The sequence below is a fragment of the Anolis sagrei genome, chromosome 7 (assembly GCF_037176765.1).
Source record: "Anolis sagrei isolate rAnoSag1 chromosome 7, rAnoSag1.mat, whole genome shotgun sequence".
In the NCBI taxonomy this organism is placed as follows: domain Eukaryota; kingdom Metazoa; phylum Chordata; class Lepidosauria; order Squamata; family Dactyloidae; genus Anolis; species Anolis sagrei.
In genome coordinates, this window is record NC_090027.1 from 10549890 (window position 1) to 10563121 (window position 13232).

Genomic DNA, 13232 nt, shown 5'->3' on the forward strand with positions numbered 1-13232 from the left:
ACGATCATGTTAAAAAACAAAGTATGGATTGTCGATTTTGCAATCCCAGGTGACAGCAGGATTGAAGAGAAACAACTGGAAAAGCTGACACAATGTGAGGATTTAAAGATCGAACTGCAAAGCCTCTGGCACAAACCAGTAGAGGTGGTCCCAGTGGTGATCGGCACACTGGGTGCAGTGCCTAGAGACCTTGGCCTGCACTTAAACACAATCGGCGCTGACAAAATTCTTCCAGCTGCAGAAGGCCACCTTACTGGGATCTGCATGCATCATTCACTGATACATCACACAGTCCTAGACACTTGGGAAGTGTGCGACGTGTGATCCAATTCAACAGCCAGCAGAGTGTCTGCTGTGGACTCATCTTGTTGTGTTTCAAATAATAATTATAAGTATAGCTTTATTTTTATACCCCGCCAACAATCTCTCCAAGGGGATTCGGGGCGGCTTACAAGGGACAAGTCCAAAATTTACAAAGAGAACATATGATTAAAACATCAGATAAAATATTTCCTTCCTTCCTTCCTTCCTTCCTTCCTTCCTTCCTTCCTTCCTTCCTTCCTTCCTTCCTTCTCCCTTTCTGTGTATATGTGTTTTGTGTGTGCATATATGTCTGTATATACTTGTGTATATGTGTATATATGTGTGTTTGCGCATGAGTTGTAATGTATATTTTTGTTTTTTGGCTTTTTAAGTCTCTTCTGCTGTGTTTTTCAACATTTTTATGAGTGATGGTCACTCGTTGGCCTGACAGGTGTCTTGTGTCCAAATTTGGTGTCAATTCGTCCAGTGGTTTTTGAGTTATGTCAATCCCACAAGTGAACATTACATTTTTATTTATATAGACTAACCGTCCCCTGTCACGTGTTGCTGTGGCCCAGTCTGGAAAATAATGAGAAGGTGTTGATTTCTAATATATGTAATAAATATATATGTATATATGTATAAATATATATGTATATATGTATAAATAATTTCTTTATGCTTGTGGGTAAACAGTATTTCTTGCTATTCCTTTGTCAGTGTTGATGTGGAGATTGTCTGGTTTGTGTACCCTGAAACATGTAACATATAATTGTCCTTCTTTAGGGGTCCCTTTCAAATCTATGATACTATCTCTCTCTCTCTGCGAATCATATTTATCTATCTATCTCTATGCCTGGATGGCTCTTTGTCAGGAAGGCTTTGATTGCGTTTTCTTGCCCTGATGAAGGGAGTTGGATTGGATGGCCTTAAGTATTTTTTGTTGGTCACGGCGGTTCTGTGTGCGAAGTTTGCCCCAATTCTGTTGTTCGTGGAGCTCAGAATGCTCTTTGATTGTAGGTGAACTGTGACCTCAGCAACTACAACTCCCAAATGTCAAGATTCTATTTTCCCCAAACTCCACCAGTGTTCACATTTGGGCATATTGAGTCTTCGTGTAGAGTTTGGTCCAGATCTATCATTGTTTGAGTCCACAGTGCTCTCTGGATATAGGTGAACTACAACTCCAAAACCAAAGGGGACTGCCCACCAAACCCTTCCAGTATTTTCTGTTGGTCATGGGAGCTCTGTGTGCTAAGTTTGGTTCAATTCCATCGTTGATGGGGTTCAGAAAGCTCTTTGATTGTAGGTGAACTATAAATCCCAGGAACTCCAACTCCCAAATGACAAAATCAATTTTTTTTGAGTGAAGGACATACATTGGGTTATTAGGTGTCTTGTGTCCAAATTTGGTGTCAATTCATCCAGTGGTTTTTGAGTTCTGTGAATACCACAAACGAACATTACATTTTTATTTATATAGATGGTCACTCGTTGGCCTGATAGGTGTCTTGTGTCCAAATTTGGTGTCAATTCGTCCAGTGGTTTTTGAGTTCTGTTAATCCCACAAACGAAGATTACATGTTTATTTATATAGATTTCTGTGTGTGCATGTGAAGAGAAAGAGACAGAGAGACAGAGTGATCTGACAAAAGTCCTAGGGCTGGGTTATTGTCTCCAGTGAGTTCCTACGCGTCAAGTATCTACATTGTCTGTGACCAGCCAGGAGTCTCGGTCAGGCAGCTGGCTAGATAAGGAAGCCAGATGGCATGCAATGCGCGAGTCCAGAGGATGGAGCATTGTTCTGGGAGGAAGTGGGAACCACCTCAAGCCTCCAGCCTCTCGGCTCCATTCTCAAAGCACAGTCTGTCATTGTCAGAACAGTCCCAGGAAGGTCACCAAGAAGAACATCCATGGAAGGCAAGAAGATCGTACCTGCTGCAGCTGCAAGAATGGGATGTTCAGTCCTTATAAGGACAGACGGAGGGTATTAAGGAGAGCTTTTACATAGTTAGTAATGGTAAAGGTTTCCCCTTGATATTAAGTCTAGTTGTGTCCGACCGTGGGAGGTGGTGTTCATCTCCATTTCTAAGATGAAGAGCCGGCATTGTCCGTAGACACCTCCAAGGTCATGTGGCCAGCATGACTGCATGGAGTGCCGTTACCTTCCTATTGATCTACTCATATTTGCATGTTTGTGAACTGCTAAGTTGGCAGAAGCTGGGGCTAACAGAGGGAGCTCACCTCGTCCATGGAGTCGAACCACCGACATTCCGATCAGCAAGTTCTGCAACTTAGCATTTAACCTACTGCACCACCACAGCCCTGTTTCATGTTACATTGCTCCATTGAGTCCTAATCTCCAGGGCGTCAGAAAACAGTCTTGGTCCCTCTTCATTATGGCATCCTTTCACATATTTATACATAGCCTTCATGTCTGCTGTTAGCCCGTAGGCACCTCCAAGGTCATGACTGCATGGAGCGCCGTTACCTTCCCGCAGAAGCGGTACCTATTGATCTACTCACATTTGCATATTTTCAAACTGCTCGGTTGGCAGGAGCTGGGGCTAACAGTGGGAGCTCACCCCGCTCCCCGGATTCAAACTGTAGACCTTTTGCTCATCAAGTTCAGAAGCTCAGCAGTTTAACCTGCTGCATCACCAGGGGCTCCTTTACGTAGTTAAGGAACAAATAATCTACCCTCCAGTTGTTGTGATCATGTCTTTTTTTTCCTTTTTATTTTTTGACATTACTTCCCTAATCTTTCATCTAAGGACCTTCTGGCAATGCAGAAATGCAAAAATGTGGTCACATTTCCTTGTTGCAGTGATGAGAATGAATGCTTCATGTGGTGCAAGCAGGAGGTTGGGCCCATTGTGAAAGAGATGCTGAGAAACCACAGAGCCCTGTGCACATTAATGGCTTTCTTTTGCACATTTTTGTGGGAGTTTGTTGTCTGGCCATTGCCGCTTGAAGCTAAGTTCAAACCACATTTAAATGGTCGGTGTAGCTAGAGCCTGTTGGAAATAGCAACCTTCTGCAAGCCTCCCCTACGAGTTATTTGTTATGTATATAATTGTGACCATGTGATCAGATTTGGGACTATTCAGAGTGAGACTCCATTTTGGAAGTCAGTGTCAGTATTATGATGTGTTCAATTAAGTCAATATAATTGTGATTTCTTGCTATATTATATGTGTATGTATTGTTATGCAGTTTCCCCTTAACTCTATGTTGTTTGTGGTTGTGGGAGGGACTGCGGACCATGTGACCAGATCTGGGACTTTTCAGACTGATACTCCATTTTGGAAGTCAGTGTCAGTATTATGATGTGTTCAATTAAGTAAATATAATTGTGATTGCTTACTATATTATCTGTGTATGTATTGGTATGCAGTTTTCCCTTAACTCTATGTTGTTTGTGTCTGTGGGAGGGACTGCAGACCATGTGACCAGATCTGGGACTATTCAGACTGAGACTCCATTTTGGAAGTCAGTGTCAGTATTATGATGTGTTCAATTAAGTCAATATAATTGTGTTCAATATAATTGTGATTGCTTACTATATTATATGTGTATGTATTGGTATGCAGTTTTCCCTTAACTCTATGTTGTTGTTGTGAGAGGGGCTGCAGACCATGTGACCAGATCTGGGACTATTCAGACTGAGACTCCATTTTGGAAGTCAGTGTCAGTATTATGATGTGTTCAATTGAGTCAATATAATTGTGATTGCTTACTATATTATATGTGTATGTATTAGTATGCAGTTTTCCCTTAACTCTATGTTGTTTGTGGTTGTGGGAGGGACTACAGACCATGTGACCAAATCTGGGACTATTCAGACTGAGACTCAATTTTGGAAGTCAGTGTCAGTATTATGATGTGTTCAATTAAGTCAATATAATTGTGTTCAATATAATTGTGATTGCTTACTATATTATATGTGTATGTATTGGTATGCAGTTTTCCCTTAACTCTATGTTGTTGTTGTGAGAGGGGCTGCAGACCATGTGACCAGATCTGGGACTATTCAGACTGAGACTCCATTTTGGAAGTCAGTGTCAGTATTATGATGTGTTCAATTAAGTCAATATAATTGTGTTCAATATAATTGTGATTGCTTACTATATTATATGTGTATGTATTGGTATGCAGTTTTCCCTTAACTCTATGTTGTTGTTGTGAGAGGGGCTGCAGACCATGTGACTAGATCTGGGACTATTCAGACTGAGACTCCATTTTGGAAGTCAGTGTCAGTATTATGATGTGTTCAATTGAGTCAATATAATTGTGATTGCTTACTATATTATATGTGTATGTATTAGTATGCAGTTTTCCCTTAACTCTATGTTGTTTGTGGTTGTGGGAGGGACTACAGACCATGTGACCAAATCTGGGACTATTCAGACTGAGACTCAATTTTGGAAGTCAGTGTCAGTATTATGATGTGTTCAATTAAGTCAATATAATTGTGTTCGATATAATTCTGATTGCTTATTATATTATATTTGTATGTATTGGCCTGCAGTTTTCCCTTAACTCTGTGTTGTGGTTGTGGGAGGGACTGCAGACCATGTGACCAGATCTGGGACTATTCAGACTCAGACTCCATTTTGGAAGTCAGTGTCAGTATTATGATGTGTTATGTTCAATTAAGCCTGATATTGTATGGTCAGTGTTCGTTATGCATTAGACATAAGATAGAGAAGAGAATGCAACAAAATGCCTTAGAGAACTTTCGAAACTTTGTTAAGGGATGCTCAACAGTATTCATCATGCAGAAATGGTGCAGAATAATTGTTTCAAATCAGGAAAAGAGATTGTACTGCATATGTTTTAGGTTTAAACTTCGAACTGATAAGCAGTGTAAGAGAAAACATATAAATCAAATTGCCCAAAGTGAATCCTGTATATTGGCACAAATGTCTGTGCAAATGCCACTAAGAACGCCTTGAGATGATAATACTTAGCCAGCAGTGTTGGTCAGACCACACCTGGAATACTTTATCCAATTCTGGGCACTGCAGTTTAAGGGAGATGTTGACAAGCTGTGTCCAGAGGAAGGCAACTGAAATGATCAAGGTTTTGGAGAACAACCCATATGAGGAGCGGCTTGAAGAGCTGGTCATGTTTAGCCTGCAGAAGAGAAGGCTGAGAGGAGAAATGATGAGGGCCATGTATAAATATGTGAGAGGAAGTCATAGGGAGGTGGGAGCAAGCTTGTTTTTTTCTGCCTTGGAGACTAGGACGTGGAACAATGGCTTCAAACTACAGGAAATGAGATTCAATCTGACAATTGGGAAGTACTTCCTAACTCAGAGCTGTTCAGCAGTGGAACTCTCTGCCCCTGAGTATGGTGGAGGCTCCTCCTTTGGAGGCTTTTAAGCAGAGGCTGGATGGCCATCTGTCGGGGGTGCTTTGAATGCGATTTTCCTGCTTCTTGGCAGAATGGGGTTGGACTGGATGGCCCATGAGGTCTCTTCCAACTCTTTGATTCTATGATTCTATGATTCTATGAATGCAATTTTCCTACTTCTTGGCAGGGGGTTGGACTAGATGATCCATGAGGTGTCTTCCAACTCTATAATTCTGTGTTGTGACATTAAAAATGGCATAATATTCCAAAACTAAGTACACCCTCTGCTCTTTTTCTCCCTTTTTTGCAGGAGGCGGAGGGAAGCGGAAAGGAAGGAGTAAGAAATGGAGAGAGATCCTCAAATTCCCGCACATCAGCCAGTGCGACGACCTTCGGAAAAGCATTGGTAAGTGGCAAAGTCGAAAGAGTTATGGGTTTTGCTCTCGGCATGTGGAGCTGGAAGCCTGGAAGTGGATGGTTGCACAAGAACTCACTGAACTTGCTTGACAGAAACGCTGTGAGTTGGTCTTGCACAACGACTCGATTTCCATGGTTTCTGGTAGCCAGGCTTATTGCTGTTACTCTACCTTGGTAAACAAGAAGAATGGCCAATTATTCCAGTTATGCCTACTTAGGCTTCATAATAAGCTTATTTTTAAACATTATTTGTCAGTCTTTAATGCTAAACCATGGTTAATATGCATGTGAGCATATAAACCATGGTTGTTCTGCAACTGTCAATCATGGTTAGCATGTGACTATGCAAAATCACAGTTTAGTGCAAGAGTGGTCAATGAGGAGTTTGAGAAACACAGTGGGTCCAAACACAATATTTTTTTTTAAAAAAAGAGGTGTGCGGCGGCAATTTTGTTGCATTTTTGGCCACTTTGGCCTCTTTTAATATAATAATAATAATAATAATAATAATAATAATAATAGCCATTAGAACAAATACCATCAAAGCCAGAACTGAAAAGTCGATGACAGATCCCAAATGTAGACTCTGCAAGGAAGCAGATGAAACAATAGATCCCATCCTCAACTGCTGCAAGAAGACAGACTACAAGCAGAGGCACAACACCATTGCTCAGGTGATTCGTTGAAACCTGTGCCACAAATCCCATCTGCCTATGACAATCATAAGCTGGAAAAAGTTACAGATAATGAACACGACAAACTCCTCTGGGACTCCCGGATTTAGACAGAGTTTTGGAGCACAATACGATTGTGTTAAAAAACAAAGTATGGATTGTCAATGTTGCAATCCCAGGTGACAGTAGAAACAACTGGAAAAATATGACACGATATGAGGATTTAAAGATTGAACTGCTAAAACTCTGGCACAAGCCAATAAAGGTGGTCCCAGTGGTGATCGGCACTCTGGGTGCAGTGCCTAAAGACCTTGGCGTGCACTTAAACACAATCGGCGCTGACAAAATCACCACCTGCCAGCTGCAGAAGGCCACCTTACTGGGATCTGCACGCATTATTTGCCGATACATCACACAGTCCTAGACACTTGGGAAGTGTCCGACGTGTGATCCAATACAACAGCCAGCAGAGTGTCTGCTGTGGACTCAGCTGAAGAGCTGGCATTGTCCATAGACGCCTCCAAGGTCATGTGGCCAGCATGACTGAAAGGAGTGCCGTTACCTTCCTGCCAAAGTGGTACCTATTGATTTACCCACATTTGCATGTTTTTGAACTGCTAGGTTGGCAGAAGCTGGGGATAACAGCAGGAGCTCACCCTGCTCCCCAGATTCGCAGCTCAAACCACTGCACCACTGAGGGCTCCTTCTTAACCTTATTATTAATAATTTTGTTTGTTTGTTGGAGCCTCCGGTGGCACAGTGGATTAAAGCGCTGAGCTGCTGAGCTTGTTGACCAAAAGGTCACAGGTTCGATTCCGGGGAGGGGCGTGAGCTTCCGCTGTCAGCCCTAGCTTCTGAAAACCTAGCAGTTTGAAAACAATCAAATGTGAGTAGATAAATACTTGGGAAGTGTCCGAAGTGTCCAATTCAACAGCCAGCAGAGTGTTTGCTGCGGACTCATCTTGTTGTGTTTCAAATAATAATAATAATAATAATAATAATAATAGTATTGTCTATGGACAACGCCGGCTCTTCGGCATAGAGATGGAGATGAGCACCACACCCCAGAGTCAGACCTTTACCTTTATTTTCCTTAATCACATTTTTCCAAAAACCTTGCACCATCCTACATGACCACCAAACGTGGAAAAAAAAGTGCTTTTCTGCATCTTGCACCTCCAGCATTCCCCTCAATGAGATTTGCAGTTTGCTTTCAAACGGTGCAAGGAAAAGAACCCATTCCTCTGCAGGGTTGTGTGTTTCCAGATGGGCCGAAAGACTCGGTTTCCTCTTTGGTCTTGGAGAAGCACAGAAACGGGACCGGGAGCAGCAGGACTGGACTGGACTGCTCAGCATGACCCAGCCTGTCCCATCTGCGGGAAGCAGAGGTCGGAGCTTGGAATGCATAGAGCGCAGCTGAACACAGCGTGGAGCCGGCCGCTGGAAGGAGGCAGCCCTGGGAACCATCTGCCATGGTGGCTTTATGCACGACCTACTGGCATTTTTATGGTGGGAGCAGGCGGGTATCACTTTCCTAAGAGTTCTTATGTTATTCGCCTCCACTGTGCGCAGGGGACAAGCGGAGTGGATATCTTGAAGCCTGTGCATTCCTTGAAACTCTCATTAACAGGAGTGAGACGTGTTTTGAAGCCAATGCCTTCTAGCTTGTAACCTCCAAGATCAGGTCATCTTATTTTTTTTTCAGAATTGGAAAATTCTCATTTTCAATCATGAATCGCTAGCTCTGGATTTCAACTCCTGGATGTCCCAGCTGATCATACTGATTGTCAACAGTTTATTTATTTTATTTACGACATTTATATGCCACCCTTCTTACTCCGAAGGGGACTCAGAGTAGCTTACAAGACATATATACATACAATATATTATATTATTAGCATAGTAGGTAAGGTAAAGTCCAGTCGTGTCCGACTTTGAGATGTGGTGCTCATCTCTATTTCTAAGCCGAAGAGCCAGTCTTGTCCGTAGACACCTCCTAGGTCATGTGGCCGTCATGACTGCATGGAGCGCTGTTATCTTCCCGTCGGAGCGGTACCTATTGATCTACTCACATTTGCATGTTTTTGAACTGCTAGGTTGGCAGAAGCTGGGGCTGATAGTGGAAGCTCACACCGCTCCCCAGATTCGAACCTGCGAACTTTTGGTCAACGAGCTCAGCAGCTCAGTGCTTTAACCCCCTGCGCTACCACATAGTACAATATCAGTATTAAATATTACTATATTGTACTATACCATTATATTGTAATATTATTACAATATTTGCATGTAATATAAATATATAATTATAATATCATATTGTTATTATTATTAGGTAAAGATAAAGGTAGTCCCCTGACATTAAGTCCAGTCATGTCTGACTCTGGGGTGTGGTGCTCATCTCCATTTCTAAGCCGAAGAGCCAGCGTTGTCCATAGACACCTCCAAGGTCATGTGGCTGGCATGACTGCATGGAGCGCCATTAATAATAATAATAATAATAATTATTATTATTATTATTATTAGTAGTAGTAGTATATTGCATATAAATATATAATTATAATATCATGTTGTTATTATTATTATTAGTAGTAGTAGCAGTAGTAGTATATTGCATCACATTATAATATTATAAATAGGTAAAGGCAAGTAAAAGGTTTTCCCCTGACATTAAGTCCAGCCGTGAACTCTGGGGTGTGGTGCTCATCTCCATATCTAAGCCGAAGAGCCAGCGTTGTCCATAGACACCTCCAAGGTCATGACTCCATGGAGCGCTGTTATCTTCCTGCCGGAGCAGTACCTATTGATCTACTCACATTTGCATGTTTTCAAACAGCTAAGTTGGCAGAAGCTGGAGCTGACAGCGGAAGCTCACGCTGCTCCCCAGATTCAAACCTGCCACCTTTCCGTCAGCAAGTTCAGCAGCTCAGTGCTTTAACCCACTACACCACCGGGGGCTCCAATATTATAAATATTATATGTATATACAATATATTATATACAATATATTATATTATATTATATTATATTATATTATATTATATTATATTATTATATTATTCCTGGGAAGGAATCCCACTGGAGCATTGCAGCGCACCCAAATACCTGGGAGTCACTTTGGACCGTGCTCTGACCTACAAGAAGCACTGCCTGAACATCAAACAAAAAGTGGGCGCTAGAAACAACATCATACGAAAGCTGACTGGCACAACCTGGGGATCACAACCAGACACAGTGAAGACATCTGCCCTTGCGCTATGCTACTCTGCTGCTGAGTACGCATGCCCAGTGTGGAACACATCTCATCACACTAAAACAGTGGATGTGGCTCTTAATGAGACATGCCGCATTATCACGGGGTGTCTGCGACCCACACCACTGGAGAAATTACACTGCTTAGCCGGTATTGCACCACCTGACATCCGCCGGGAAGTAGCAGCCAATAGTGAAAGGACCAAGGCAGAGACATCTCCAGCTCATCCCCTGTTTGGGTATCAGCCAGCACGTCAACGACTTAAATCAAGACATAGTTTTCTTAGAACTACAGAGACACTCGCTGGAACACCCCAGCAAGCGAGAGTCCAAAAGTGGCAGGCCCAAACCCAGCACCTCAATCCATGTCTGATACCAGATGAGAGACTCCCTCCTGGGCACACAGAAGACTGGGCGACTTGGAAGGCGCTGAACAGATTGCGCTCTGGCACCACGAGATGCAGAGCCAATCTTAAGAAATGGGGCTACAAAGTGGAATCCACGACATGCGAGTGCGGAGAAGAACAAACCACTGACCACCTGCTGCAATGCAACCTGAGCCCTGCCACATGCACGATGGAGGACCTTCTTGCGGCAACCCCAGAGGCACTCCAAGTGGCCAGATACTGGTCAAAGGACATTTAACCAAATACCAAATTTACAAAATCTGTGTGGTTTTTTTTTTCTTTCTTTTTTTCTTCTTTTTCTTTTTAATCTCTGTGTTTGTTTTGCTCTGTTGGAATTGTAATACAATGGTTGCTGATGACACGATAAATAAATAAATATTATATTATATTATTATTATTATTATATTAAAAGATTTCTAGCCTTTGGTTTAAGAAAAAGTTAAGAGATGCTTACAATGGAAATGAACAAAATCTGGCTACCAGTATTAAAAAACTCTAAAATTACAACAGCACAACAACAGAGAGGAAACAAACAAGGACATCTAATCACCTCTCAACAAAAGTTTGCTCCAGGCACTGTCAGGCCATTATATGCTAATCAAGGTGGTCAGTTGAAACATTCACATCTTGCTCCAGCAGACAAGAGTCCTTTGTCCCACCCTGGTCATTCCACAGATATATAAACCCATTTTCCTACTTCCAACAGACCTTACTACCTCTGAGGGTGCATGCCATAGATGCAGGCATAACGTCAGGAGAAAATGCCTCTAGACCATGGCCATATAGCCCGAAAAACCCTACAACAACCCACTGCTTACAAATTATTTACCAACAAAGCTGTACGTCTGGCTCTTCTGTAGCCGCACTTGGTGTTTATTCGTTCCAATGCTTTAAATGCCTTGAATCAAGAAACAGCTTCCTAAGATCTCCAGAGATATACTTCCAGGAACACCTCAGCAAGTGAGAGTCCAAAAGTGGCAGGCTAAAACCCAGAACCTCAGCCCATGGCTGATGTTGTTGTTTATTCATTCAGTCGTTTCTGACTCTTCATGATCTCATGGACCAGCCCATGCCAGAGCTCTCTGTCAGCCATGGCCACCCCCAGCTCCTTCAAGGTCAAGCCAGTCACTTCAAGGATACCATCCATACGTCTTGGCCTTGGTCGGCCCCGCTTCCTTTTTCCTTCCATTTTTCCCAGCATAATTGTCTTCTCTAAGCTTTCCTGTTTATTTTTCATGCCAATAAATATTGAATATTCATAGCAAACCATTTTGAGTTAGATTTGCCAATCACTCACAAACCATGATTTGTCAATAAAGACATTGATTCCAAATTATACCTTCTTAATCTTGGTTTTGCTTGGTATGTGAATTGGTCTCTCTTCTTTTATTTGTTCTCAGCACTTAATAGTTTAGCAGTTGATGATCCTCCGCTTCCTTTTGTATGAGGAGGTATGCAGACACCTTGTGTACCTTCTCGCCTGCCTGTCCTCTTGTTACTCAGTCTTTGGAGGATTTATTTGTTCAATAATTAAGCTGGGTGCGAGACTACATATCACAACAATCCATAATCGACATTAACTATGATTTAATCGTACTGAAAGAGGGCAGACACAGAAACCTCCCTGCCAAAGTGGTACCTATTGATCTACTCATATTATTGTTTTTGAACTGCTAGGTGGGTAGAAGCTAGGGCTGACAGCAGGAGCTTACCCCGACCCACAGCTTGAACTGCCAACCTTCTAGCTGGCAACATATTCTGCAGCTGTTCACGTTGCCAAGGCTCTGCCGTATTCAGGTAGAGATGAACCAAACAATCTCCCAGTTTATGTTAAACAATTTAATTAAAACAGTGTTTACTGTTTGGCTGTTTTAATAGTCCAAAACATAAAACATAAAGATAGCACTCAGCCACAGAATATAAAACAAAAACTGATAACACCGTAGTAAAAAGATCCAGTCCAGTGGTCAAAAGATCCAGTCCAGTGGTCAAACGCAGAGAGTTCAGTGAGCAGGAATCAAGAGTCTATATCGTAGTAAAAAGCCAGTCCAGAGATTCAAGATTCCAGGGTTCCAAGAGTAGAAGAGACAAGTCAGGATACCAAAAATCCACAAACCTGGGGGAAAACCAGCAGCATCTACCACCAAAATAAGACAAATACTTTTCTCCAAAGTCAAAAGCCAGTCCGGAGATTCAAGACTCCAGGGTTCCAAGAGTACAGGAGACAAGTCAGGATACCGAAAATCCACAAACCTGGGGGGAAAACCAGCAGCATCTACCACCAAAGTAAGACAAATACTTTTCTCCAAAGTCAAAAGCCAGTCCAGAGATTCAAGATTCCAGGGTTCCAAGAGTACAGGAGACAGGTCAGGATACCGAAAATCCACAAACCTGGGGGGAAAACCAGCAGCATCTACCACCAAAGTAAGACAAATACTTTTCTCCAAAGTCAAAAGCCAGTCCAGAGATTCAAGATTCCAGGGTTCCAAGAGTACAGGAGACAGGTCAGGATACCAAAAATCCACAAACCTGGGGAGAAACCAGCAGCATCTACCAACAAAATAAGACAAATACTTTTCTCCAAAGTCAAAAGCCAGTCCAGAGATTCAAGATTCTGGGGTTCCAAGAGTACAGGAGACAGGTCAGGATACCAAAAATCCACAAACCTGGGGGAAAACCAGCAGCATCTACCACCAAAATAAGACAAATACTTTTCTCCCGAAGATCAGTCCCAAGGGTAGCTCATTATATCCAGAAACACCCAGATGACGGCTCTCACCGTCAGGAAGTTCTTCCTCATGTTAAGATGGAATCTCCTCTCTT

General features: G+C 42.4%; 1 protein-coding gene across 1 annotated transcript in view; it reads left to right on the forward strand.

Annotated features, from left to right (window-relative positions):
- LOC132782396 (G protein-coupled receptor kinase 5-like) overlaps positions 1-13232 on the forward strand; it is a 120121-nt gene that overhangs the window by 71152 nt on the left and 35737 nt on the right. Inside the window, exon 2 of the mRNA XM_060787162.2 lies at positions 5973-6068. Within this exon, the coding sequence (XP_060643145.2) occupies positions 5973-6068 (96 nt within the window). The remainder of the gene's footprint in view (positions 1-5972; positions 6069-13232) is intronic.